The sequence below is a fragment of the Trichosurus vulpecula genome, chromosome 9, assembly GCF_011100635.1.
Source record: "Trichosurus vulpecula isolate mTriVul1 chromosome 9, mTriVul1.pri, whole genome shotgun sequence".
In the NCBI taxonomy this organism is placed as follows: Eukaryota; Metazoa; Chordata; class Mammalia; order Diprotodontia; family Phalangeridae; genus Trichosurus; species Trichosurus vulpecula.
The window spans coordinates 153,174,226-153,201,520 of NC_050581.1; the positions used below are offsets into that span (position 1 = coordinate 153,174,226).

The following is a 27,295-nucleotide window of genomic DNA, read 5'->3' on the forward strand; positions in this document are numbered from 1 at the left end:
TTGATGGGGTGGGTGATGTGGAGTCCATGCCTTAGAACCATAGGAAAAGTCACAATATATTTTGGATATTTTCAGTAATGAACTTCCTCGGACAGGGTAGGAACATAGCATCCTAGATTTGGAGATAGAAGGTACACAGATGTACCCAAGAGTTCATCTAGTCCAACCCCCTCATTTTAGAAGTCCAGAGAGAAGTGATTCATCCAAGCTTCAAGGTCAATGTTCTTCATTCAAAAGCCCTTGTTAAAATGAGGTTCTGTAATGCTCCCTTTAGGGACACCAAGGAAGAACAGGAAAAAAGTACTGACTTGGTGATGATTGTGTCTTAGCTTCCTCTGCCTATGGATCGTGTACGTAGCCACTCCATGCCCTCTTCTTCAAGCAAACTGCCATTCATGTCCTTGTCTCTGAAATCTCTATCCCTGCTGGTTAGATACAGCTGGGCTGCTTCTTGGATTTCAGTCATAGCCATTGGTCACAGAGAACTACCCAGTCCCTTGGTAGACTACAAGAAGGGATGATGGGTGGGAGATGGTAAGCTGTCTGTGATCAAGCCCTCCCTCTGAGGGGAGCGGTAAAACAGGATCTTACGAAGATCATCTCTGTCAGCTCTCAGACTGTAATCTTACAAAGCCCAAGTATGAGAGTTTTACTAAGGTTTGTGAGTAAAAAAAGCAATTGGGAATAATGCTCAAAAACTGTTTTTCCCTCACAAAGGTCAGGAAGTATGAGAGCATATTAAAAGGGAAAACATCTGGGAGATAGCTTATTAATTCTAAATAGTCTGGAATTCTGACTTTGAGCAGCCTAAGAGATTGAGTGTCTGATGATGCTTAGAGAGGCCTTAGAGAACAACAAAAGGGCCCCTCGCATGCTGGTCAGGAAGGCCAGCACTTTTTCTTGTCACAGAAGGAACTTAGCAGCTCAGCCACCATTTTATATTTTCTTTTGAAGATAGGAGAGACTCAAGCTTAAATCTCCCTCATAACTTGGAGGCCTGTGGTCCTAAGAAGAGCTTGACTCATTGACCCAGGCCTTGACTCATTGTTTCTTTCCCATGTCCTGGAGTACCCACAGCCAATCAAGATCACCATTACGAGAAGCAGATCCAGGCTGCATCTGTACTAGTACCACCAAGAGGGAGGATGAGCAACTTTTTGAGGACTTTCTAAGACCGATGACCTGGTGACCTTGCGGCATCATTTTTAGCTTTTGACATCACCTACTCACACTCCTAATTCCTTCTCTGTCTCAATTCTCTTGCATGATGGTTGAATTCTCCCCTTCATAGTAACTGGCACTGACTCAGCCTAGGAAGATGACAACTGGCATCCAGAGTCATCATCATCCGAGAAATCACAAGATTAGATTGCGTCCTCTGACTGGTTATGGGAAAGTTTAGCCATTCCTGTTTAATCTGGGTGAAGAGGGAGTGGTTAAGGATTACTATATGCACAGCATATAGGTCAAATGGAAACCAGGAAGAATTTAGGTAACCCTGTAGTTCTCCTCAATACAAAAGGCATAGATAGAGACAGCAGTCTCCTTTCTTGCTACCCTTAGACAGAATGAGGGGTCAGTCCAGAGCATGGTATCAACAGCCCCACCTGGCACAGAAAAAAAAAACAGAAAAAAAATACTTGGGTGGGCTGAATGATATGACATGACATGACAAGACAAAAAAAAAACTATTATCAAAAAAAAGAGTCCATTACCTAAGGGCAGAACATGACACAGCTGGTCTACATGCTTAAGGCATTTGCCTGCACCTGAGAGTGAATGATACTGTGGAAAGTATTTCCTTGGCTGCCCCCAGCCAAGTTCCTAAAAGAATGGCACACGCTGGACTTCAGAATGACTAGTGACATGGTGGTGGAGTTACCTTTCTTGTCTTTCTTTTCTTCCTCTTCACCACCAGCCCCCAGCAAGGTAAAGATGATGCCAGTCTGAGAGTTCACTCCCACAGCGGTGACCAGCATTCTGCCAGAGCCCTCCATCACATGGGTCCCTGATGGGAAAGGAAAGGAGAGCCAAGTTAGCATTGTACTTACCCTGCCCAGCCCAGCCTCTGACCTCACCCCAAGTGAACATGACTCTAGCTACTGCAGACTCTCAATTCTCCTCTCAAACATCCTGCTGTTCACTGCCAGCTGTGAGTGTCCCATAGGAATCAAAACTGCCATTGGTGCTAATGTCACTAATGATTACAAAGCACTTTACAGGCACTAACTCATTTGTTCTTTCTCCCAGTTGAATAACATTCAATTCAATTCAATATAATAAGCCTTTATTAAGCACCTACTATGTGTCATGGTGCAAGGCATTGGAGATAACAAGGACAAAAATGAAAAATCCTTGCTCTCCAGGAACTTATATTCTACCGGGAGGCAGGTATGATATGTATTATAGTTCATTAGCCTGATTTTACAGAGAGGGAAATGGGTTCAGGGAAGTCAATTGACTTGTCCAGACTCACACAGCAAGTACAAACCCTTTTTTCTCCTGCAAATGGTGTCCAGTGCTCTTCCCACCAGACCACTTCACCTTTCAACATGATTTTTTCTTTTCTCATAATCAAATTTTTCTTATGTGAGAATATGATGATGAGATTCACACCTTATTATTAATAATAATAATACCCAGCATGTCTATAATGTTTTACAGTTTGAAAAGCCCTGTCATCTTTGGAAAGCACTATTCTTTGTGTGTAATTTTGTTTGATGCTCATAGCAACTCTAAGGTGGGTACTGTTATCATCCCCATTTTGCATCTAAAGAAACTGAGGCAGAGACAGGTTAAATGACTAGTCCAGGGTCACATAGGTAGTAAGCATTTGGGGTGAGATTTGAATTTAGCTCTTCTGGAATCTAGCTTTATCTACTTCTCCACCCAACCATCTTTTTTTTTTTGAGAAGACAGGATGTTTATTGGGGGACAGGGGGCAGGTGGAGCATTCACAGATTCTTCAGCCATTGAAGAGAAGGCCCCTGGGGATCCTGGGGGTGGCTAGGGATGTCGGGCATGTTGCCATCATCTCAGACGGGAATGGGGTAGTTGTAGGGGGTCGCACGGTTGATCATGCCTGCGTACTTGGTATAGGGGCTCAGGGGGGGCACGAGCAGAGCCAGGGTACCGATGGCGAAGGACGCGGTCAGCACTGGCTCCTTGGCCCAGGCCTCCTTCAGGAACTCACCCAGTCTGCCCGCCATGTTGGCCACCTTCCTCCAACCAACCATCTTACGGTGTTTTTGTCTCATGCTCCAAGTTCTAGAAGAAATAGTCTGGGGTCCTATTCTCCTTAAAGACAATCCTGGTCCTCATACTCTCAACACTTCTTAACTTGGACTCCAATTTTTAAAAATATTTTGATAAATGAATTTCAATATAATTGTTTTCCTTTGTAATTCTTGGAATTTTATTTTATCCATTTAAAACATTATTCTAAGAAGGCATCCCTAGGATTCTCCAGACTGGATCAAAGACAGGAATAAGTATTTATTGTGTACCGTGTGCCAGATGCTTTACAAATATCTTATTTGACCCTTATAACCCTTATAACCCTGAGGTAGGTGCTATTATTATCCCTATTTCATAGATGACAAAAGATGATAAAATTAAGTTACTTGCCCAGGGTCACAAGCTAGCAAGTGTCTGAGTCCAGATTCGAACTCAAGTCTTCCTGACTCCAGGTCCAGTGCTCCATCAACTGTACCACCTACCCCAGTTAGGGGAGCCCTAGGACTCATACCTCTTAAGGATAATATTAAGCCTTAAACTATGGAGGAATGCCCCATACATCAAGCACAAAGTAATTATATTTATTCCAGTTTTGGGGAGTAGAAACTTAAAATGTAGCAACATATACAGAAAGTCACCTATCTTGCCTTTGATCCCATTGTGCTTGTTTTGTGTTCTTGTTCTCTCTGTGTACTAGATAGGCAAAGTTACTAGGTAAGTGTGTTTCAGGTAAGGGGGGTTGTAATAGCAATTTAGATTTGAAGATCTTTCCCACCCATTAATAGACCATGTGACCTCTTGCCTCACAGAAATCCTAAGACACATGTGATAGGAAGAGCTTCCTGACAGGAAAAGGAAGTTATGTCACAGGAAATGCTGAGAGAGAGATGTTATGGACGCTAATGGCTGCTAATGGCCGCCCTCATGATTGTTAGAACTGAATAGGCTGACTTAGCTGTACTGTGAGTTTGTTTTGGGGAAGACCCCAGCAGGGGGTTGAGAGGTTTTGAGATGGCAAGGCTCCAGGCTGTGATATGGTGTTTTAAGTTCCTTGCTGTTATGATAAACTAGGCTGACGGGCTGTGGGAGCTGAACATTTGGTTATGGGATAGGGTTTTCTGGTGTCTGAATAAATGTTATACTTCTTTTACCCTCTTTATGGAGAGTCTCTCATACCCTGAGATACAGAACTACATAGGCATATTCACAATTATACTGATGTTGTGTTTTATTGACTTACTGTTACATAATTATAACAGTATATACCTTATTTAGTCCATGTTTATCACGATCTCTTTGAGTTGGTCTTTTTAGCTAAATTTACAAGAAAGTACCAGTTAAGTATCAGCTTTGTCCATTCACTGATGGGTTCCTTTATAATTCTTTGTATTGTATTTTAATCATTTAAAAACACCATTCTAAGAGGGGGTCCATAGACTTATCCAGACTGTGGGGTCCACACAAAGAGGCCCACAAAACTACAGGCCACAGAATGAAATGGAACTAAGTCATAATCTCAGATACAGTTCTCACTCAGAATAATAGCTATACTATAACCAGGGGTCCTTCAACCTGTCCCTCTACTCCCTGCTTAAATGAACAGAGAAATTCTACCTATGCCACAGAAAAACAAAATTGAGGCACCAAAGGAATAATCCATGATAACCTTCGATTCTCTCAAAATTAAAAAGAAAATACAGCATTTGCCAAAGTTTTCGGCCCATTCTTGTTTAACCTGCCCCAAACTAAAGTGGGAGAAGTTACAAACCCTCTGTTAATGTTTTTTTTCCATCAGATCTCGAAGAGGGGATGGAAAAATCAAAAATTGGCACCCAGGGCCAATTTCCACCAAAGATTATCAGACCTCCAAATCACATTTTATCTACTCACACATATCTCAGCAGGGATCTCACCAATGTCTCAGCCTAGGCAGAGTAAAACTTTATTAGAGCCAGCTCATGGAGGCCTCATTTGATATAGGGGACTAAAAAGAGCAGCCCAAAAAAGCTACTTATAGCTTCTTGGGACATAGGATTTATACCTCAAGTCAGATCAACAGCTGATTCAGGAGACTAAGATCTTTCCACCTGACTGGAAGCACAAGAACAATGAAGACATGGGAGTGCAATGGGAAGATAAGCATGGAGAGGTGATCTCTCCCCAACCAAAGGTCTGATTAACCCATTTCCACATCTCTGTCTTTTCACAGACTGTGTCTCACATGCCTAGAATGCAGTTCTGTCTTTCCTCCACCGATCACTGTTTTGCTTCAAGACACAGCTTGAGCACTCCTTATATAAGAAACTCTTCCTGACCCTTCTCCTTCCCCCCAATTATAAGTGCTCCCCCTCCCTGACTACCATCTATTCTACTCCTTTGTATTTATTTTGTATTTTTTCCTCTTTGCCTATATATATATGTGTGTGTGTGTGTGTGTGTGTGTGTGTGTGTGTGTGTGTATATACATATATATATATATATATACATATATATATATATATATATATGTATATGTATATATGCAATGTACTGCATCCCCAATAGGGTGCAAGCTCCTTGAGAGTAGGGAAGGTTTCATAGGTTTTTTCAGAACCTAGGACAGCACATGGCACATAGCTTATGGGCAACAAATGCTTGTTAACTGATTCACCAAAAGGTGTGATGGACATAAATTGTTACCCCTCCCTGGGGAATGTGCATTTAAAAATAGAACAAAGAGAAAATTAGTGTGTGTGAATGTGTATAAGAAGTTGTGTAGTATAACCACAAATGCACTAGATTCTAAGTCAGAGGCAAAGTAGCACAGTGGGATGGAGAGTTGAAACTGCAGTCAGGAGGATAGGTTCAAATCCAGCTTCTATTAGCTGTGTAACTAGACAAATTATTTAACCTCTTTGGTTAAATTGTAAATTTCTTCATCTATAAAATGAGGGGGTTGGACTCAATGTGACCTCTAAGTTTGCTTCTAATTCTAAATATCTGATCCAATGATCCTAAGCCTGGATTCTACTCCTGGTTCTGCCACTTAGTACCTGTGTGACCTTGGGCGGGTCACTTCATTTCCACAAACTTCAGTTCCCTCATCTGTATAATTAGGGGATTCGACTAGATAAATTCTTGGCATAGACTTCTGCTTTCATTGAGATAAGGCATCCCTGATGAGGAGAAATCTCTACTGATGCACATTAGCTCTTCAACCGAGAGTCTTGGAGATGATACTAAAAACAACTTGTCCTTTCATAGCATGTCTTTTCAATTTTCAAAGCATTTTCCTCCCAAGAGCCCTGGAAGGCAGATGGTACAAATAAGTTGTAATATCTTCATTTTCTAGATGGACACACTGAGGGTCAGAGCAGTGAAACAACTGACCCAGCATCATATAGGTGGGATGTGTTTGACATCATCTCCTGCACCAAGTTCAGCACTTTTCCCCTACAAATTACACAGTTTAGCAGAGGTGCCTAGCCTTGTTTGTGTCATGAGCCCGTGTGGCAGTCTGGGGAAGCCAATGGACCCCTTTCAGATTAACGACATTACATGCATAAAATAAAACAGATTACAAAGGAAACCAATTATACTGAAATAGTTATCTACATTTAAAAAAAAAACCGTGAGTTCACAACCTCCCAGGTTAAGAACTGGTGGTAGCACTCTTTGAGTCTGAAGATTCAGGATTTCTGTGAGGGCCTTTCAAACTTGCCTGCGTGTGGCTCAAAAGAGATCCAAACGAATGGGGGAAAACCTATGAAAGTCATCAAGTGTTGGAACTGATGAGTAATGCAAACATCCACATTCAGAGATCTGTGAATTCATCAGCATATGCCCTTCCTCTACCAACGACCCTCCAGGCTCTAGAAGATGGTCTCAATGAGCTACTATGTCCAAAGACAGTCATCACCTTGTGGCCAGGCTTTTGGAGCTGAGCCTTAGTAAATACAGTTCTTTGCAGAGAATGGACCTTCGGTGATGAACACCCAATTGATCAGCAGACCTATCCTTGAAGGGTTCCTAGTTTTGCAGATCCTACCAGAGATTGTTTTCTCCTAAGAGATCCACCAAGAACTCAACTCTGTGCTGTGATTAGGGATCTAAGAAGGACTTCATTAAAGAGTATAATGACCAGGACAATTATAACAATCTATATCCCTGTCCTTGTGAAGCCCATAAACCTATAGGGACAGATGTTCTGCATATACACATAAATGCTGAGGGGAACTATATAAACAGGTGAATTTAAGTATGTTATTAAAATACATCAAGAGGCAGCTAGGTGGTACAATGGATAGAGCAGTAGATCTAGCCTCAGACTCTTACTAGCTGTATGACCCTGAACAAGTCGTTTAACGTGTCTGCCTCAGTTTCCTCAATTGTAAAATGGGGATAATAGCACCTGTTTCCTAGGGTTGTTGTGAGGATTAAATGAGATACTATTTGTAAAGCACTTAGCACAGAGTAGGTGCTTGATAAATGTTTGTTTCCTTCTGTCTTTCCAAACTAATTCATTTCAAAAAGAGGTGGTTCAATGTAGACCAGCTTGGCTTGGAGTCAGTATTACTTGGGTTCAAATCCCATCTCTGACACTCACTAGATATATAATGCTGGGCAAGTCACTTATGCTTTTTGTGCCTCAGTTAATCCCCTAGGACTTACCTATCACATCTTAGGTGGTGGGAAATGAAGTCATTTGCACATGCATTTTGAAAACTTTATTTAAAATATTGCCAAACTTTTTAAAATCTGGTAGCACTCGGTCTTCCATATCCTGCTGTAGTTATAAGGATGTGTAGAAATGCATACATTCTGAGTAAATAATGTCAACAGAAGGAAAATTATTTTCAGTTAATGACTCCTCCTATCATAGAAGTTCATATACCCTAAGTGTGATGGATGATACTGATAAAACTATTTTGTTTTCTGAGGAAGGAAGATGGGAGGAATCGGGGAAGACTCAATGATGAAGGTAGCATTGTCTCTGAATATGAATATCTCATTTACATAGAACTTTGAGGCTTTCAGACTACTTTCTTCATAATAGCCCTGTGATCTTGTCTGGCAAGTAGTGTGAGTATTACCATTTACAGATGAGAAAACTGAGGCTGTGCATGATTAAACAACTTGGCCATATAGCCAGTAAATGTCAAGCAGGATCCAATCCCAAATCTGGACTCCAAGTCCAGCCCTCTTCTCACTATGTCATTGTGCCTGGCCTCTATTCGGTCAATAAACATTTATTAAGTGTCTACTGTATACCAGGCTTTATACTTGGTGTTAGAGGTCCAAAGATTAAGCAATGACAACCTATGCCCTCAAGGAGTTTATAGTCTACTGGGGAGGGTGGACTATGCAAACAGATAAGTTTACTACAGAGTAGGGCATGATGAGAGAAAAGGTGAGGGACAAAGTGCTCTAGGAATATCTGAGGATGGAGAGGCCACAAGTAACTGGGGGTGGGAAAGGAGTCATAGTAGAGACAGCACCTGAGATGACTCTTGAAGGAGAAAGATGTTATCAAGTGACGGTGAGGAAGGAATATATCCTAGGTATGAGAATCAGGCTGAGTAAATACATGGAAGTGAAAGACAAGATGCTCCATTTAGCGACCAGTGAGTGGTCCAGCTCAGCTACAATAAAGAATGTGTAAAGGAAAGCGATAGATCAAAAAAGCAAGTTGGAGAAAGACTGTGGAGGGCCCTAAATACTAGACTGAAGAGTACGTATTTTATCCTTGAGCCAAGAGGGAGCTATTGAAGGTTTTTGAGAGGAGTAATGTGGTCTGACCTGTGCTTTGGGGCCATAAAAGATCGGTGTGGTTTGTAATTTATTGTAATGAGACAGGGAATTAGGAAAAAGTGAATTCAGGTGGAGAGAAGAGGATGCCTCAAAAAGGGAAAAACCTGCTTAATGAATGGGGAGCAGAAGAGTCTGGTTAGGGCAGTTAGCTCAAAGTAGGTTTGATAGAGGGTCTGAGTTCAAACCTTATTCATTAGGAAATGGAGAGCCACAGAAAGCTTTTAATGGGAGTGTAATGTGTGCAAAGAGGTGTTCTAAACAGATCATTTTGGTAGCTTGTGCAGAATAAGGTGTGGGGTGGCAGGAGTGGGGACAGGTGTAGAATAGAAGAAAGAGATCAGTTAGAAGGTTGTAAGAATACTCAAGGCACGAGTTGGAATCATAAAACCAAAGTATGTCAGAGCTGGGAGGACACCTGAAGATCCTCTATGTCTAGAGATCATACAGATACAGCTGTGAGATACCCCAGTCTCCAATCTGCCCACATAGGTCAGCTGACTCACTCAGATTTCTGCCTTATACATTTAGGACCTGTGATTTGGTCCAGGGAGAAACTCCTAGTGTGGGAACTCCATCCATGAATGCAAACTATAAACCTTCTGTAACATTGTCTTAGAGAGTGGCCTGTGGTTAAGTGATTTGTCCTGGGTCACATAGCTACTAAGTATTAGTGGCAAGGTTTGAACTTATCTCTGAGTCTAGTCCTTTCATCTACTCTGTCGCATTGCCTTCCACTTGAGGTCACAAAATAGGGAATAACAGAACGAAGACCAAGTCTTCTGATTCCAAAGTCAGGGCTCCCTCCACCACAGCTAGTTGGTCTATGAGGATTGTTGAAAAACTTGCTGTATGCCTGGTACTGTGCTAAGGATTTAAAGAAAGACATGAAACTGCCTCTGCCAAACCCAACCCCTTGCTTTTAAAGAAGATGTGAGATGATCTGGCCAGTATTGTGAGCCTGAACTTCCTTCCCTCACCAGGTAGAAACCACTGTGTTTCATAAAATCCCCAAAGGATGTGAAACAATCCTTTCCACCAACCTAATTCACTCAGTACTTCAGTCAGGCCCTCTGAGCTCTGAAAACTGGGGCCTTGTGTCTCTCTAGGTCTTGCCATGTGGGATCCAGCCCTAGCTAGGTGCTCAGTGGTAAGGAAGAGAATACGATTTTGAGTGTTTTTTCTTCAGGCACCAGATGACCTGATTCCTCAATCTGACCTCATTTGGTTGCTTTATTTCAATTGTCCATCCCCATGCTTGTTGTCTCTGAGCTCAGGCCTCTGGGGTTCTTGCCTTTTCTCTGACTTGAGGAGAACACATTCAGGTGTCTCTAATTCAGGAGCAGGAACACAGTGGCTGCCCTAACCCAGAGTTTCTTTTCTTGGACAACTTGGAGAGGGGAAGCTTCTTAGAACACCAGAGACATAAAGGCAGAGAACCAACTTAAGTAATAATGGTGACAACAGCTAGCAATTACATAGCATTTTAAAGGTTTGCAAAATCCTTTATAAACATTACCTCATTTGATCTTCACAACAACCCTGGGAGGTAGATATTATCATTATCCCCATTTATAGAGAAGAGAAAACCGAGGCAGACAGATGTTAAGTGACTTATTTAAGCAGTCATCTAAGGTCCTTCACAATCTGGCTCAATTTACTTTTCCAGCTTTATCACATACCAGTCCCCTTCACCTACTCCAGATTTCCCCCCCCTCCCCAACCTAGACTACTTACCCTTCACTGGATCTCATTCTGATCTCTCCCAGCCCCCTGGTACCTTTGTTCACTTTGATGCCCAAATCTGTCCCCATGATTGGAATGGCCTCTTCTTATGCCCACACCAGCTAAGGGAAGGCAGCTCGATACATACCAGAAACGTCAATGGATTTGGAGTCAATCTTTTGATTTGCTTTAACATTTCTTAATGTCTCATGGAGTTGCTGCTCTATCTCTTACCCAAATGTCATTCCTGGAAAAACACCGTACCCTACCTACTACACCCACCCTGCATTTCTTTTCCACTTCCCCTTGGGTCACTCACAGCTTTGGTTCTTCCGAGATGATTGTGGCCATTTTTTTCTTTGGCCCATTCTAATTTTCCAAAACTTCAATTATCAGGTGAGGTTTACCACAGTTGATCCTTAGGTACTAATTCTCCTTACCATGCCCCCCTCCCTGTCCATTCCATTCTGTATCACTTGTTTCATTTCTTCCAGGTGTCCATCTAGTCCTTGTAGTCAGGACATCCTTTTCTCTGAGGTTCCACTTGGACTAGTCACATAACTTCCCTCTTTTTGGTTCACCCCTTGGCTTTCTCACAGTTCAAGGTATTTCTTTGTTATGCTAAGCATATTTTTTTTAATTTATACTTTTCTCCAGCCTCAGTTTCTGGATTGGGAGCTAGTGTTTGGGTCAAAGTTGGTTCCCATACTCCTGATTGGTACATATGAGTCCTACTTGATCATGAATTCAGTGGTTAAGACTAATCCCTATTTTGTGAGAATTGTCTAGCCTTCTTCCAAGGTTCAAGCCCAGGCCGCCTTGATGATGGAATAAACCATGGCTGCCTGGCTGCTGGTCTGGCCCCTTCTCCTACTACAATTGCAAATTAGGCCCTTGGGCTCCATTTCATTGTGCTGGACATTGGTCTGGCGCTATCTCCTACTATGGGATTAAATTCCTTCACAGTGTACCTTCCATCTCTCCTGGCATACCCCCACTCAGCACTTCTGCAGGATTCTGGAATTCTTTTCGGGTGTCCCTGGCCTGGATAGAAGAGCTCATCACAGATTCTCTATGGTTTTCTTTACCACTATTCCTTCTGGGGCATTTTTAGAACTTTACTAGAGTGTCGGTGGGGGAACCAGGTTCCACAGCATCCTGGAACACTGCCGTCTTCCTCAGTAAACATTTCAACAAATATTTATCAAGTATCCACCCCATGCAATGCAGAGAGGCAAATTTAGGACCAATATAAGGGGGAAAAAACACTTTCATGCAATGAGAGCTGCTCCAAAGTGCAATGGGCTACTTCAGAAGGTAGTGAGCTCCCCATCATTAGAGTTTTTCAGGAGAGACTCAGTGGCATTTGTTAGGGATGTGGTATATATCCAGACATAGATTAGACTAGATCAGGAGTGGAGAACCTGAAGACTCAATGCCCCTTAATAAAAAGATCTGTCCTGTAAAACTTGGACTCAGTCAAAACCTTAACCTTATTCCTTAAATGGGGAAATGGGGATAATAACCATAGTAACAACAGGACCTTCACAGGGTTGAGGAACCAGTGAGATAATCTGTGCCAAGCGCTTTACAAATTGTAAAGGGCTATCTAGATGCCAGCTGTTATTATAATCAACAAATATTTGCTGAACATTTAAGAAACAACAAGTCTCTGTAGTGGGCTATCTATAGCCTTGGCTTCAGAGGCTCTGAGATCTAGACCTGGAAAGGACCTTAGAGGGAATTAGTTCAACTTTTCATTTTATATATGAGGAAACTGAGGCCCAGAGAGGCTAAGTATCAGAACCAGGATTCGAACTTGTGCTTTGTGACTCTAAACATAGTCATCTTTTTTCTATACCATGGTGGCTTTCCATGGAACAGTAAGATGAGGGGATCAGAAATGATCTGACCATCACTACAAACCTCTAATTTCTGGCTCCAGGTTTGTTTCTGAGGCTCCTATGTAATACTCATAGCTTTGGGGCATGAAAGAAAAAAGGGGGGAGGAACATCTGGGAAAGGCATTTGAGATGAATTAGGCCTCTTAATTGGCTTTTCAAGTGGATTCTAAATTCCCCTGAATGCAGAAAGAAATATGCCATCTATTACAGGCCCCTGGGATGCCCCAAGATGACCCTCAGCTTGGGGTGGGGGAAGAACATCATGACAAAGGAATCACAGCTTGTGACATTCCATTAGGCTAAAGCAGGCTGCCGCAACCCAGCTTAAGTGCTGTAGCCTTGATAATAAGAGCTCAATAAAAGCTCTGGGCTAGGAGTTGGGAAACTGGCTTCTAGTCCTGATATTTCTCTGAACTAAGCTTGGATATAAGTCACTTAAGCACACTGACCTGATTTATTTGTGTTATTTTAAAAGACACTTGGGCTCTTCCTCTATTATCTTTTGCTCTCATCACATGACTGGCCTACTTCCTCCATTAATCATGCCATTTTTTCAGTAGTATTGTGTATGCCACATCTTGCACATGTGCTATTTCAACTTGGTAGTTGAATTACACCCAGCATGCATCTCTCCATTTCCCCTGGCATCACCCACAACTTTGGTTCTTCAGAGATGATTGCAGTGGTACAAGGTTCAAAACCAGACGGCATCCCCAGCAGAACACGGCTGTTAAAATAACAGGCTTTTGTTCCTCAGTGAAGCTTGAAATACTAAAAAGCAATTTCCCAAATGCAACTGAGCTTACACTCTTAGTCCTAATTCAGTTCTGGTCCCAACTCACTGTCCATGTGCAGTGGGCATTCCATAAATGCATGTGATACCCATGAAATATAAAAATATCCTCAGAAGGGGCTCTTAATCATTTTCAGGCCTTGGAACCCTTTGGCCATCTTGTGAAGCCTAAAAATCCCTTCTCAGAATAATGATTTTTTTTAAATTATCAGTCATAATTGTTATATTATTTCATATTAGTCATAATTGGAGGAAATGCTGAATTGCAGTTCCAAGTTAGATAAATCAACTATTCTCCCCATCCAAGTTCACAGACCCCCTGAAATCTCAAACTCCTTAAAATCAATCCTTGGACCCACAAGGAGTTTATGGATGCCAGATGAAGACCTGCTGACCTTGAAGAAGGCATTTAGTCTTGGGTAGACTTTCTTTTATACTAGTTTTGGAATAAGTAAAATCCAGCTGAAAGCCCTCCTCTTCTACTTACTACTTGAGTGACTTGGACAAGTCACTTAACTTCTTTAGGTCTCAGTTTCCTCATCTATAAAATGGGGAGAGGTTGTATTACATGGCTTCTGAAGTCTCTTCCAGTTCTAGATCTAGATCTAAGAAGGCCATGGATAAGCAGTGCACGGGATGAAATACTGATGGGAGGTGAGCTGCTTTGTTTGAGAGAATCTCTCCATTGATCGCTGAACTCTTTCAAAGGTCAATAATCACCCAGTCTCGGTTCCTCGGAGTGATAGGAGTACAACATAGAGAAAAGTTGTAAGAGCATCATGATTTTTGGAGGGGGAAAAAGGGAGCTAGTGAAATCCAAGATGGAAGCCTCCCTATCTATGTCACCATTCCTGTGCTCATCATCATCACCATCACTTATTTCCTTCTCCTTCTCCTCCTCATCTACTTCCTCCTCTTCCTCCTCTTTCTTTCTTCCACTACTACAACTACTGCTAATTAATATTATTGTATACTGTTAGAGCTATTATTACTGTTACTACTGCAATTATTAACTACTATTATTGCTATTACCAGTACTTCTAAATTGGTGACACGATGACGATGACAAAGATGATGACTACTACTATCCTTACCACTCATGACAATAATAATTCACATTTTAAAGCATTTTGGTTTTACAGATGAGCAAACAGGTTCAGAGAGCCAAAGATACTTGCCCACTGAAAATACCTCAGCTACCAACGGCTTGAGGGTCAAGAAAAGAAATCACAGAATGTCAGAGTGATGAGGCAGCCCTCGAGATCACCCATTCTAAGCCTGCCTTTTTTTCAGATGAGAAGACCCAAGCCCAGAAACAGGAAATGTTTTGCCCCAGGGCACACAGATAGTCATGGGCAAGATTCAAGTTTTTTGATTCTTGGTCAAGTGTACTATCTACTCCCACACACTGCTGTATTTCTGCCTTCACTAGAAGCATTGAGAAAAGCGAATAGAGGGCTGGCCTCACAGCCAAGAAGACATGAGTTCTAATCATACCCTTGAAACATCCTGACTATGTGACCCTGGGTAAGATGCCTAACCTCTTGGTGCTCTTGGTGCCTAGGTTGTTGAGGGGCCAACCTGCCATCACAGATCTAGTCTCTATTCCAATTAATGCATTTTCTTTCCCCAAATGGTCTTATTTTTACCATGAACTGTAAGTTCCTTTAAGGGACAGGGACTGTTTCATTTTAGTCATTCTAAGACCAATGCTTGGCACAATGCCTGACACATGGTAGGCGCTTAATGAATAGCTGGTGATTTAAGCTGAAAGACAGCGATGATGTGAAGAATGGCCAGGAAGATTTTCATTTGTTTAATGCTTCCTCTTCAGGTTGGATGAAAAGGGTCAAAGAGATATTATCAGATCTTCCTGAGGTGAAGATTAGCCCATTATAAAAAAGTGCATCTCTATACAAGTCGAGTCTAACGCTATACTTGCCTGTTTGTTGTCACTCACAGCTGATCCCTCTGTCCTCCCTCTCCCTCCCAGTTTTCACTGAATCAGAAACAGGAAACAGAAAGTTCTCCACCAGTGGCTTCAGCCACTTTAAGGTTTTTCTGTTTTAAATCTCAGGAAGGGCCAAGTAGCACAAAGGATTTCTTTTTTCCACCTCGCACTTGAACTGGAGTATCCCTGATCAGAAGAACTCTGCCTACTGATGTTGAAAGAAAGGGAATTGGCTACACTCTGTGCTGTCCCTGGCACAGGGCCACCCGGCTACCCAAGCAGGCAGAGCCCTAGAGCCAAGGATCCCAGACAGCTTAGAACACGTCAGAGCTCCTTACTGTTGCTATTCAAAGAAAGGGCCCAGGACAATCTTCCAAGAGCCATATCAATTCCTCACAGTCTTTGGTTTCACAATGGAGCTCAGGAATCCAGGACTCTGAACAAGCAAAACATGGCACTGCCCAGTGAGAACATTCTCCCTCTCTCCCTAGAGCTATATGTGGTGTGGTATACAGGAAAGAGTACTGGCCCTAGAATCAGGGAGCCTGGATTCCAGCCCTGGCACGGACACTAACTAGCCATGCACCCTTTGGCAAGTTATTTACCAATCTGGGCCTCATTTTCTCCATCTGTAAAATGAGGAGTTTGGATGAAATGAATTCTAAGCATTTTCCCTGACCTAACATACAACTGACTCTGAATACATCTCTCTACAATCTTCTACCAACCCTAGCCAGCTCCTAAAATGTAGACAATGTCAGCACCTTAAGTCCTGCTTTTAATATGTCTAGGCTATAGTCCAAGGAGATAACATGGATTGTGCTTTGCAAACTGTAAAGTATTATATAAAGGCTATTATTGTTCATGGTGGTGGTATTATTATTATATCTTGCTGGCATGAACCTATGTCCTAAAGTCCCGGGATGGGGGGGAGAGGAAAGAGTGGGGTGGGCCAGGGATAGGGAGGCCGCATTATATTATGGAGAGCATGCTGGATTTGAGAGAGAGGAAGATCAGGGTTCAAATACTGTGCTTAGTAGCTGTGTGACCATGGCCGGGTCAATTAAACTCTCTGAGCCAGTTTTCTCATCTGTAAAATGGAACTATCACAATTCTTTGCACATTTATCTCAGAGCTATTCTAAGGTTGAAATGAGATAATACTATCTACAAAGCAAGTGTTTCTGCAGAAGGGCTTTCCCTCTGAGATCACCTCCCATCCACTCTGTGCGGACCTAAATATGGTCATGTTGTCTTTCCCTTTAGATTGGGAGCTTCTTGAGGACAAGGAGAATGTTTTTGCCCTTCTTTGCATCCCTCGTGCTTAGCACAAGGCCTAAAATATTTTAAGTACCTAACAAATGTGTCAATAGGAGTCACTGTTTCTTCATGATTTCCTTTGCACCCTCCCCCACGGACAGTGAGGCATCCTAAAAATGCAAAGTACCTGGCACACAGTAAGTGCTTAATGAAATGTTTATTGACTTACTGAAATGCAATAAAGGTAGAATGGCCTGACTATAGACAGCTTTATTTGAGCTCAGACAAGACACATTTGATGGAACGTTCATTGAAGGAACACCTGCTATGTGACCTAGTCTGGGCTGGGAAGTAGAGATAAAAGGAACAGGAGATGAGAGGCCCCTGCCCTCAAGAAATTCAGAAATGAATTTATTCATCAATTACTTGTGTCTTACTTTATGTAAGAGAGACAGGGCTGCATAGCAGATAGAGTGTTGTGTTGGGCATCAGAAGCTATCTGGGTTCAAACCTTACCTCTGACTACTGATCAATATTGACTAGAAGATGTAGTAGTAAAGATGGGCTTTAGATGGTGGCCTGAATTTGGATAGGATGAAGAGAACATTTCATGGGTGAGGGCAGCGGAATGGGTAGAAGCTTGGAGGAAGGGTTGAGCCAGCCATGAGTGGGTGAACCCCACCTATCATCAGAACTCAAAAATATGCTGAACAGCTTGACTGTTAGCTATATTGAGTCTGGTGAGAAGCCCAAACCAAGGAGGACATTCTGACTTTTCTTTCTGAGCATGGATGCCAAGGGAATCTGGTGCCCTACTTTTCTCTATTCCTCCCTGGGAGTGACATCTTCAAATGCCTACAGTGCTCTCAGAATTCATGGAGGGGCCCCAGGACAGAGGCAGAGAATAAATGCCATCCCTTGTGTAGGTGGATAAGCTCTGCTCCTGGGATGGGAAGGAGGAGAGGAGCAGAATGGATAAACAGTGCTAAACCAAAGGAGGTCAATGTGCTAGGATACAATAGAACATACTGTTAAGGACAGGGAGCTTCAGAGACAGTCAGCTCAGCCGGCCCTCTGACCTCTGGGTGCTAAGCTGACCTCTGCCTGCTCAGCTCTGGAGCCTCGAACGATGATGTGACTCCTATCACTGACTCTTATTAGTCAATGGGACAATAACAGCCCTTCCATGACTATTATCATTGGGAAGATAGCTCCTGGATCATAGTGTTTAGAGCCAAAAAGGACCCTCAAATGACATCCTCCTGACTAGTCCAAACCACTTTATTTTACGGATATTATATTACATTAATGAGAGACAACATGGTGTAGTAGCCAGAAGACCAGCCTCAGAACCAGGAATACCTGAGTCTTCCTCCTGCCTCTGATGCATGCTGCCTGTGTGACCCTGGGTAGGTCCCTTAATCTCAAAATGCCCCAGGCAACTTTCCAAGATTATAAAATTACTGAGAAGTTGATCTGTAGCTATAGAAGTCCACACCAGGTTTCCTTACATTGAGGAAATCATTGGTTCAAAGGACTCCTCTCGCCCAATGCCAAAACAAAAGGTACATTAACCCACATTTTCTATAGCACTGTAAGATATACCAAGTTCTCCACCAAAACTAAGCAAGATGGGTGGCATAATTACAATCATTCCCATCGTTCAGGTGATGAAATTGAAGGATGGAGAAGTGTAGTCACCTGCCCAAGCTCACATGGTTATTAAGTGGTGAGCAGGCATAGAATTGGAACCCAGATCTCCAACTTCAATCCTCTTTTCCCATCGCAAAACATTACTTTCCTTCCAGCAAAGTTGCCGATGTTCATCAACCCTTGAGCATCCCAGGCTGAAAGAAGGGAGTACCCAAAGGGCCTAACTTCCCCTTCCCATCGTCTCTACCAATGGGCTACTGAGCATCTGCACTGGCTGATGGGAAATGAGGCACAATCCCTGACCTGGTAGGGCTTACAACTAGCTGGGGAGGCAGCTTGGAGTCATACTAGGTAAGGTCACAGTAGGAGCTGCTAAAGTTCCCCATTAATTAAGTGATTAGGAAAGACTCTTTGGGATTTCTGAGTAGGAAGTGATCACCTAGGGCTGGGGAGGTGGCTGAAAATTCTGGAGAAGAAGTGGGACTTTATCTAGGCTTGAGGGTTAAAATAGAAGAACTCGGGGAAGTGGAGAGGAAGGAGGAAGGCATTCCAGGCAGGAGTTTCACGGACTTGGCAGGAAAGACCATGATGTAATTGAGCAACAATGAGTAGCCTAGTTTAGTTAGATTAGAAAATGCTTAGAGTAGTGGAAGATGAAGAAAGCTAGGTTGGGACCAGACAGATAAGGCCTTGAATGCTAGACTAAATAATTTTACTTTTATCATTTTGTTACACAATAGCTCAGGGGGTGGGGTAGGGGGTAGGGTGAGGAAGACAGGATTTCTGAGCCAGAGGAATTGTATAATGAGGTTGTTTTCCAGGAAGATTAATCTGGTAGTTGTGTACAGGATGGGCTAGAGAAGGGAAAGGCTGGAAGTTGTTATGAGAGTCCAAGCAAAAGTAACTAGTAACTGGACTTGGAATAGAAAGGAAAGAAAAGATAGGAGATTCTCTAGCTATGACTTCAGCTGGAAATTCACCGTACTCATGACTCCTCCTTCCAGCCTTCCACACTCTTTCCTTTCTAAAAGGCACTACAACTCTGAAGTTTCCCACAATCCCTAGAACCAGAAACTATTGATCCAAGGCAATAACCACCTTGACCCTAGGAAAACTTTTCCTTCCAGAGTCCTGGCCAGGGTATATCCTGACTTTGGCTTCAACTGCACCTGAAAAACCACAGCATCCAACTTCCAGAGAGAAGGTAAGGCAGTATATTTCAGTGAAAAAAAAAACACTGGACTAAGGCAGGAACTCTAGGTTCTAGCCCCAACTCTATCACAAATTCTCTATGTGACTTTAGCAAAGTCACTTTATTTCTATGAATCTCAATTTGTTTGTTCGTAAAATAAGGAAATTACACAAATTGATTTCTAGGGTCTTTTTTCAACTATAACATTCTATTTTCTAAGGTACCATCCAGTTCTAACAACACTATATATCCTACCATTCCATGTTCTAAGGTCCCTTCCAAATGCAACAGTAAACATACTAACATTCTGTGGTCAAAAGTTACTCCTAGCTCTGACATTCCATGTTGTGATACTCTATGTTAAAACAGCCTATATTATAAGCTCCCCTCTAGCTCTGACATTCCTTGTTGTGATAGTCTAATGTCTTAAGGTCCCTTCCAAATCTAATAGGCTATGCCCTAACATACTATGTTCTAAGTTTCCTTCCAGTTTTAACATTCCATATTCCAATATTCTATGTTCTAAGGTCCCTTTCAGATCTAACAGTTTTAACATTTTACGTTCTAAGGTCCCTTCTGGCTCTCACATTTTAAACATCTAAGCTTAATTCACAGCCAGGTCAGACCAAGGTAACCTAGTGGCCAGATCCCATGACATTCCAAAGGAAATACCTGCTTCCTGTTTATTTGGGAGAAGGAAGCATAATTCTCATTCCGTCCTGGCTTCAACATCAATATCATTTGGGAGGAACAAGAACAAAGTTCAGCTTTTCATACTGAAACAGGGATTGCTGTTTAGTGAATCACAGCAAGTTTCAGTAGAATTAATTTCTCAATCTGTGTTAAACCAGTGAGAGAGAACTCAAAACTAATGGCCTGCCTTATAAAGAATTTACACCATTTCTCCAGGTGCAAGGTGGGAGTGGAGAATTGTCTCTGAGACAAACAGAGGCAACAGCATCTTCTGGGCTCAAAAGGATTTCATCAGTCAATTGCAGGAAGAGAGAATGATGTGGGAATTTCTACAATGGAAACTGGGTGTGACCTCATCTCACCTGAAAGCAGCATGGGGTCTTTGTCCACTGATTTGCGGACCTGGTCAGACTCTCCAGTTAAAGAGCTTTCATCAATCTTAAGGTCATTGCCTTGGATGAAGATCCCATCAGCAGGAAGTAGGTCACCTGTTAAAAAGAACAAAAGCAGAACAGAGATGAGGAAGAAAGTGAAAATCCTTCCTTGAAAAGGCTGCCCCCCCATACCAAAAAATGCCTTATCCTTAAGAGCCTACAGGGGCCATTTGACCCTGGAAATGAGATCTTTCCAAATAGAGCAGGGTTCTTGACCTTTTTTTGAGTAATGGATCTCTTGGGCAATCTGATGAAGACTATGGATCCCACTCAGAATCCAGTTTTTAAATCCATAAGATAAAATACAGAGGATTATAAAGGAAACCAGTGATACTAAAATAGTTTTCAAAATATATTTTTAAATAAGTTCAGGGACTCCAGGTTAAGAAACCCTGTGAGAGGGTCCCTACATACAACCCACTCCAGTTCAACATCTAAGTTCTCTGTATTAGACCAATACAGAAATTCCAGCTGTTCCCTAGCTCTCCAGCATCATCAGAGATAAATTTCTGCCTGAGTTCTCTACTTGAGACATGGAATTTCCAACTTTTCCTTCCTCCTCTTAACCATTGCCATCTAAAAGGGATTCATCTCTGATCTACAGATCACCACAAGTTCTAAATAATTAGTTGTATATTCTCCAGACCTTTGGATTGGCTGTCCCATGCCTGAAATGCTCTTCTTCCTTACCTGAATCTCACAGAATACCCAATTTCCTTCAAGACTCAGCTAATGCACATCTGCCTTTCCAGTCCCCCTCGCTGTTATTTACTCCCCCTCTGAAGTGACTTCTTTCTATTCTGAATGCATTTAGGTACCTTGTTATTTTACATGTCTCCCCCCACTAGAATAATGATAACAACCTAGCATTTATACATGTTAATATCTTCCTCTTTTCATAATACCTTCAACTATCCTGTATATTTCTTGTGTGTATCTAGACTTTTATATATTAGCTCCTCCTTCAGAGGCAGACACTGTTCTTGCTTTTTACTTTTTAATCTTCACTGATTTGTGCACAGTCTGGCACCTAGTAAGCACTTAATAAATGCTCATTGATTGATTGGCATTTCAATTCTGAGGAGGCAAATCCTAGAATTATATATCTTTACCAGTCTGCCTGGATCAAGGGAACAGAAAATGAGGAAAATATACATAATTAGGATTCCTTTGTAATATGGTTAGACTAGAACTAATTGGTTAATAAAATCTCTTCTAAGTCTAAAATTCTGTGATTCTGGCCAGATTTTTTTTCCTGACTCTAGATCTCTCTCCACTCCCATCTTGCCAAATATTGTCCTCAGCTCAAGTGCTATATCATTAGCTAAGGTAATATATATATATATATATATATATTATATATATATATATATCAGATACATATATATGAAGAGAGAGAGAGAGAGGAGAGAGAGAGAGAGAAAGAGAGAGAGAGAGAAAGAGAGAGAGAGCACATACATATATGTGTCAAAAGCTTTAAAAAACTTTAAAGAGCTAAGTGAATTCACTATTATTATTGATATACCTAAGGAGTATCTGACATAGAAAAGGAAGGAGATTGTTTTAATTTGCATTTCTCTAATTAGTAATGATTTGGGGCACTTTTTTTAAAACATGGCTATAGATAACCTAGGTTTCTTCCCTTGAGAGCTGTCTCAGATTGGAAAAGATGATAAAAAAGGAAAAAAGATAAGTGCTGGAGGGACTGTGGGAAAACAGGCACCATAGATGTACTACTGGTGTATCTATAAATGGGGACAAAAATTTTGGAAAGCAATTTGGAATTATACCCAAAAAGTTACTAAATAGCCTATGTCCTTTGACCAAACTATATCACTACTAGGCCTATACCCAAAAGTGATCAAAGAAATAGGAAAAGAGCCTATATGTACAAAAAAATTGTCAACTCTCTTGGTGATGGCAGCAAACTGGAAAGTAAAGAGATGCTCATCAATTAAGGAATGGCTGAATAAGTTGGGGTATATAATTGTGATGGACTATTATTATCCTATAAGAAATGAAGAAGAAATAGATTATTATTTTTAAGGCATGTAACACATATTTCCATATTAACCACATTGCAAAAGAAAACACAAACAAAATAAAACAATAAAAATAAAATTTTTAAAAGTATGTTTCAAACTGCATTCCGAGTTCATCAGTTCTCTCTCTGGAGATGAATATCAAGAAATGGATTATTTTAAAGAGACGTGGACAGATGTATATGAACTGATGATGAATGAGGGAACCAGAGCTAGAAGAATAATATATACGGTGATGTCAATATTTTAAAAAACAACTCTGAAAACTTTGATAAAGTTGAACTGATGAAGAGTGAAATGAGCAGAAACAGGAGAACAAAGTGTAGAAGAAGGCAAAGTGCTAAAGTTGTTATAGACAAAGGGAATCAGGGAAGATTTTAGGGAAAAACTGAAATATGAGTCAGACTTTAAAGGATGGTGCCAGAGAGTGTTAGATTTAGAGTATGAGGATCTGGATTCTAATCTCAATTACTTAATCTATAATTAGTACATTATTACTTACTAATAATTACTTACTACTCTGTGTGGTACAGTGAATAGAGCTTCAGCCATGAAGTCAGGAGGACCTGAGTTCAAATCCGACCTGAGTCATTTACTAGCAAGTCACTTAAAAACCTGCATGCTTCAGTTTCCTCATCAGTAAAATGAACTGGAGAAGGAAACAGCAAACCACAACAATATCTTTGCCAAGAAAACCCCAAATGGGGTCACAAAGAGTTGGACACGACTGAAACATCTGAACAGCAGCAACGATCTATTACTGGAACTTGGGCCTCAGTTTCTTCATCTGTAAAACAAGGGCTATAGACTAGGTGATCTCTAAGGTCCCTTCTTGGGGCTCAACCAATGACTGTCTAGCTCTTTTACCACACTTCCACTGACTGTCCTTCCAACCACTGCTTGGTCTGGAGCCTTGTTTGAACCTTGGTTCTTCCTTTTCTCTGTCCTTGCCCCATAGATGGATCATCAAGGTTAAGACCTCCCTTTGGGCTCACGGACCTGCATGTCCATACTGGAATAACCAAACGTTGATCTTGTTCTCTCCAGCCAACCAAGGCTTGACCTAGATGCCCAAGCCGGCCCATCCCACATCACCTAAACTCCAAATCAAGCACAGAAACTATGGAAGAGTGAAAGATGGTAGAGATTCTAAGGTTGCGGTGGTTGTGGGCGGGGCGGGGAGGGGGAGATGTGGGGAGGGAAACTTACCGTATTTTACCTGGGCAATGTCACCAACTACGATCTCTGCTACTGGAATCTGGATCACCTGGGCTCCCCGGACCACGGTAAATTTCTGCTCCTGTTCAATTCGGCTCTGTAGACCCCGGAACTGCTTCTCCTTACTCCAGTCATTAAAGGCAGTGACAAGAACAACACAGATAACTGAGAGAAGTATGGCGGCCCCTTCAATCCAGCCAGCTTCTGCCTCCCCTTCATCTTCGGCCCCAGCCTGGGCTGTTGCACACCCTGTATGGGAGAAGGGAGGAGGAACCATAAGCAAAGACAAACAAAAGTAGGGAAAGAGCAGGCCAGCAAATGTAATTTAGTTCACCAAGACAAGTATAGCTTAGAAAATAAGTGACCCAAACTGACCAACCCACCAAAAAGAAGCCTGCCCTCCCCAAAGGATAAACACCAATAGTAAAAGCTCATCGTACTACTTATTGATCATACCTAATATACAGGACCTCACATTGTTTGAAGAATTTCACATCTTTTTTTTTACATCTTCCCCTTATAATAACCTAGGATTAGAATATTCCTTCCTATTTTACAGATAAGAAAACTGAGCCCCAGAAATACTAAATTATTATTTATAATAGGGAGACTTTGGGTAAGTTACTCACCTGATTTGTTCTTCTGTTTCTTAGAATGATAGGGAGCAAAGGATCAGAGATGGATGGTGCCTTAAACATCCTCTAGTTCAAATCCCTCATTCTGAGTATAAGATTCATAGAAGTTGTTAAGTGATTTGCCCAAGGTTACATGGGTAATATGTAGCAAGTGCAGAATTGAAACCTGGGTTCTCTGACTTAGAAACAAGACCTCTTTTCATTAGACCACTCTGCTGTTCTCTTTAGTGCTAAAAAGGGACCTTGAAAGTCAGTAATTCAAAATCTCTCATTTTACAGATGAGGAAACTAAGGCCCAGAAAGATTAAATGAGGTGGTCCAGCTAGTAAATGGCCAAGGTAGAAGTCCAGAGTGCTTTCCAGGACTTTTTCATTTATCAAGTGAGAACATAATTGTTGTGTTGTTGTGTTGTGTTTGTCCTTTATTCTCGAAGAGGACCATGATATCAGGGAAATGATGACATGACTTGCAGTCGACTTTGATTTGAGTGAGGGAGGGCTGTGCAAGGACCTTGCTGGTGGTGAAAACATAACAGATAATCTTTAAAGTCACTCCCAGCTCTAAAATCCTATAGACACCTCAAAAGTCACACAACTAGGAACAAGTTGGGACTAAAACTCCAGCTCTTTTCACTTCCAGTCCAGGCTCTTCCCATCATGCTTAGATCTTAATGGCTGCTCACCTTCGGCACTTCAAGGAGATGCTATTTATTTGCCAAGTAAGTGTTTCTTCCAATTATTCAGGGGAACAGTTTGGAAAACTCTCTTCACTACAGATGCCTGACTCAGAAGGGCAATTAAGCTTTTAAGTACAGGAGGAGTAGAAGTACAAAAGTACAAATTATCCCCTCAAAAACATCCCCAAAAGGAGTTGGGGCTGAGGGACCAGGAGCCCAATTTTGCCCCAAGGAAGAAAGAAGGGTGATTTATGGTGAGCAGGCAGGCTATAATGAGAAGTAATAGCATACAAAGTAGGAGAAATCAAAGCTGAGAACTAGAGAAAAATTTCTGGCAAAGAACAGTATAAGCCTTTCCAATTGTCTGCCAGATAAATGTTGAACTCTCTCTGACTGACAAAATCTAAAATTAGACTGACCAAAGCACTGGAAAACACACCTACAGGGCAGGCAGCAATCACTTCTCCCCTTGCAGAATGAAGGGGCTGGATCGGGCAATCCCTAAGGCTCCTTCCAGCTCTAGTATCCCATGAGTCAATGATGATAATAGGAAAAGCACAACCAAGTAAAATGTTTAGCTAAAATGGAAATAACGTACATATCTCATTCTGAAATTATTTCCTCATATACCTTCCCTCTAAGACTGCCTTCCATCTACACATATATTGTTATATATACAGCTATTTGCATCTTGGCTCCCCTGTTAGAATGTGAGCTCCCTGAGGGCAGGGACTGTGTTTTTACCTTTCTCTGTATCTCCAGCACTTAGAACAGAGCCTGACGTATAGGTTGTGTTTAATAAATGCTTGTTGACTGACTCACTGAGTGACACCTGGCCAAACAGCTGTACTTTGTGCAAGGCTTCTATATTAGTTTTCAGTAGCTTTTGATTTCCTGACTAGTTTAACAGCTTTTCTGGATCAGTCCTTTTGTGATCTGAGCCAGCTGTTAAGACATCACAAATTATGAGGTGAATAGCTTGTCCACATATGTTCTATTGTTGCATATGTGATACGGATGCTGGCAACATTGTCGTATGTTACATTCTCTACCCAAAATTACCCAGTGTTGACCCGATGATACAATATGTACATTTAATCAAAAAATTATGATTAGCATAGTCAAGTTTTCAAAAAGAGTAATAAAGTGAACTCTTTAAAATAAAGCCTGGTGAACTGAACTTTAAATCCTAGGAAAATTCAAGAATGTACAATTAGAGGGAAGGTTTGTGAACATTTAGAAAAGGAAGCAGCAGTCATTAAGAGACTAAGTGGGTTCATCATAAACAAACCATAGCAAATATACGTAATTTCCTTTTCCAACGGGGCTATGAGGCTGACCAATGAGGGTAATGTCGAAGACCTAGGATATCTGAATCTCTGCAGTATATGACAAAGTCTTTCCTGATATCTCTGTGAAATGGATGATAACATTCTAAGAGGGTTTGGGGACTATATGATAATCCTGCCCCAAAGAATGGTGATCAACATCAACCTAGAGACAAATCTCTAGCAGAAGACCACTAAATCTTGGTCCTATTCAGTTTAACATTTATCAATAACTTGTATGAGGGTATAGATGGTATGCATTGCCAGATCTGAGGCTAAATGAAGCAAAGAGGGAGAGTATATTAGATAAGAAAATCAAGATCCAAAAGGCTAACATTAGAAAGACCATGGGCATCAATTGATGTAAAAATGTGCTTGGTCTTTCAAGGTATCCTAAAATTCTGGTCCTTCCAGTGCTAGAAAAATGAGCCAAATCTAATAAGATAAAACAGAAGTAGTGAAAAATGTTTATTGTTACACTTGAATTCAAGAAATTGATTGGATGAGTCCACAAGTACAGAATAGGGGAGATGTGGCTAGACAACAATTTATGTGGAAAAGTCCTGGAAGTTTTACAATTTGCAAAATCAATGAGTACATAGTGAGGCATGGCACCAAAAAACCCCACAACATAAAACAAATATATTGTTCAGCTAACAAGAGAAACACAGTATTTATAATGAAGGAGGCAATAACCCCTATGTACTCTACCTAGTCCGAACACATCTCTAGTATTCTGTTCAGTTTTGGACACCAAATTTTTAGGAA

At 41.5% G+C, this 27,295-nt stretch overlaps 1 protein-coding gene and 1 pseudogene across 12 annotated transcripts in view; both read right to left on the reverse strand.

Annotated features, from left to right (window-relative positions):
* Positions 1-27,295, reverse strand: part of ATP2B2 (ATPase plasma membrane Ca2+ transporting 2) — a 359,025-nt gene that overhangs the window by 116,347 nt on the left and 215,383 nt on the right. For all 12 annotated transcript variants that reach the window (XM_036738497.1, XM_036738500.1, XM_036738492.1 and 9 more), the window contains 3 exons: positions 23,880-24,137; positions 20,557-20,682; positions 1,883-2,008 (listed from right to left, as the gene is read on the reverse strand). In XM_036738497.1, the coding sequence (XP_036594392.1) occupies positions 1,883-2,008; positions 20,557-20,682; positions 23,880-24,137 (510 nt within the window). The remainder of the gene's footprint in view (positions 1-1,882; positions 2,009-20,556; positions 20,683-23,879; positions 24,138-27,295) is intronic.
* On the reverse strand, positions 2,915-3,209 carry LOC118831263 (annotated as a pseudogene).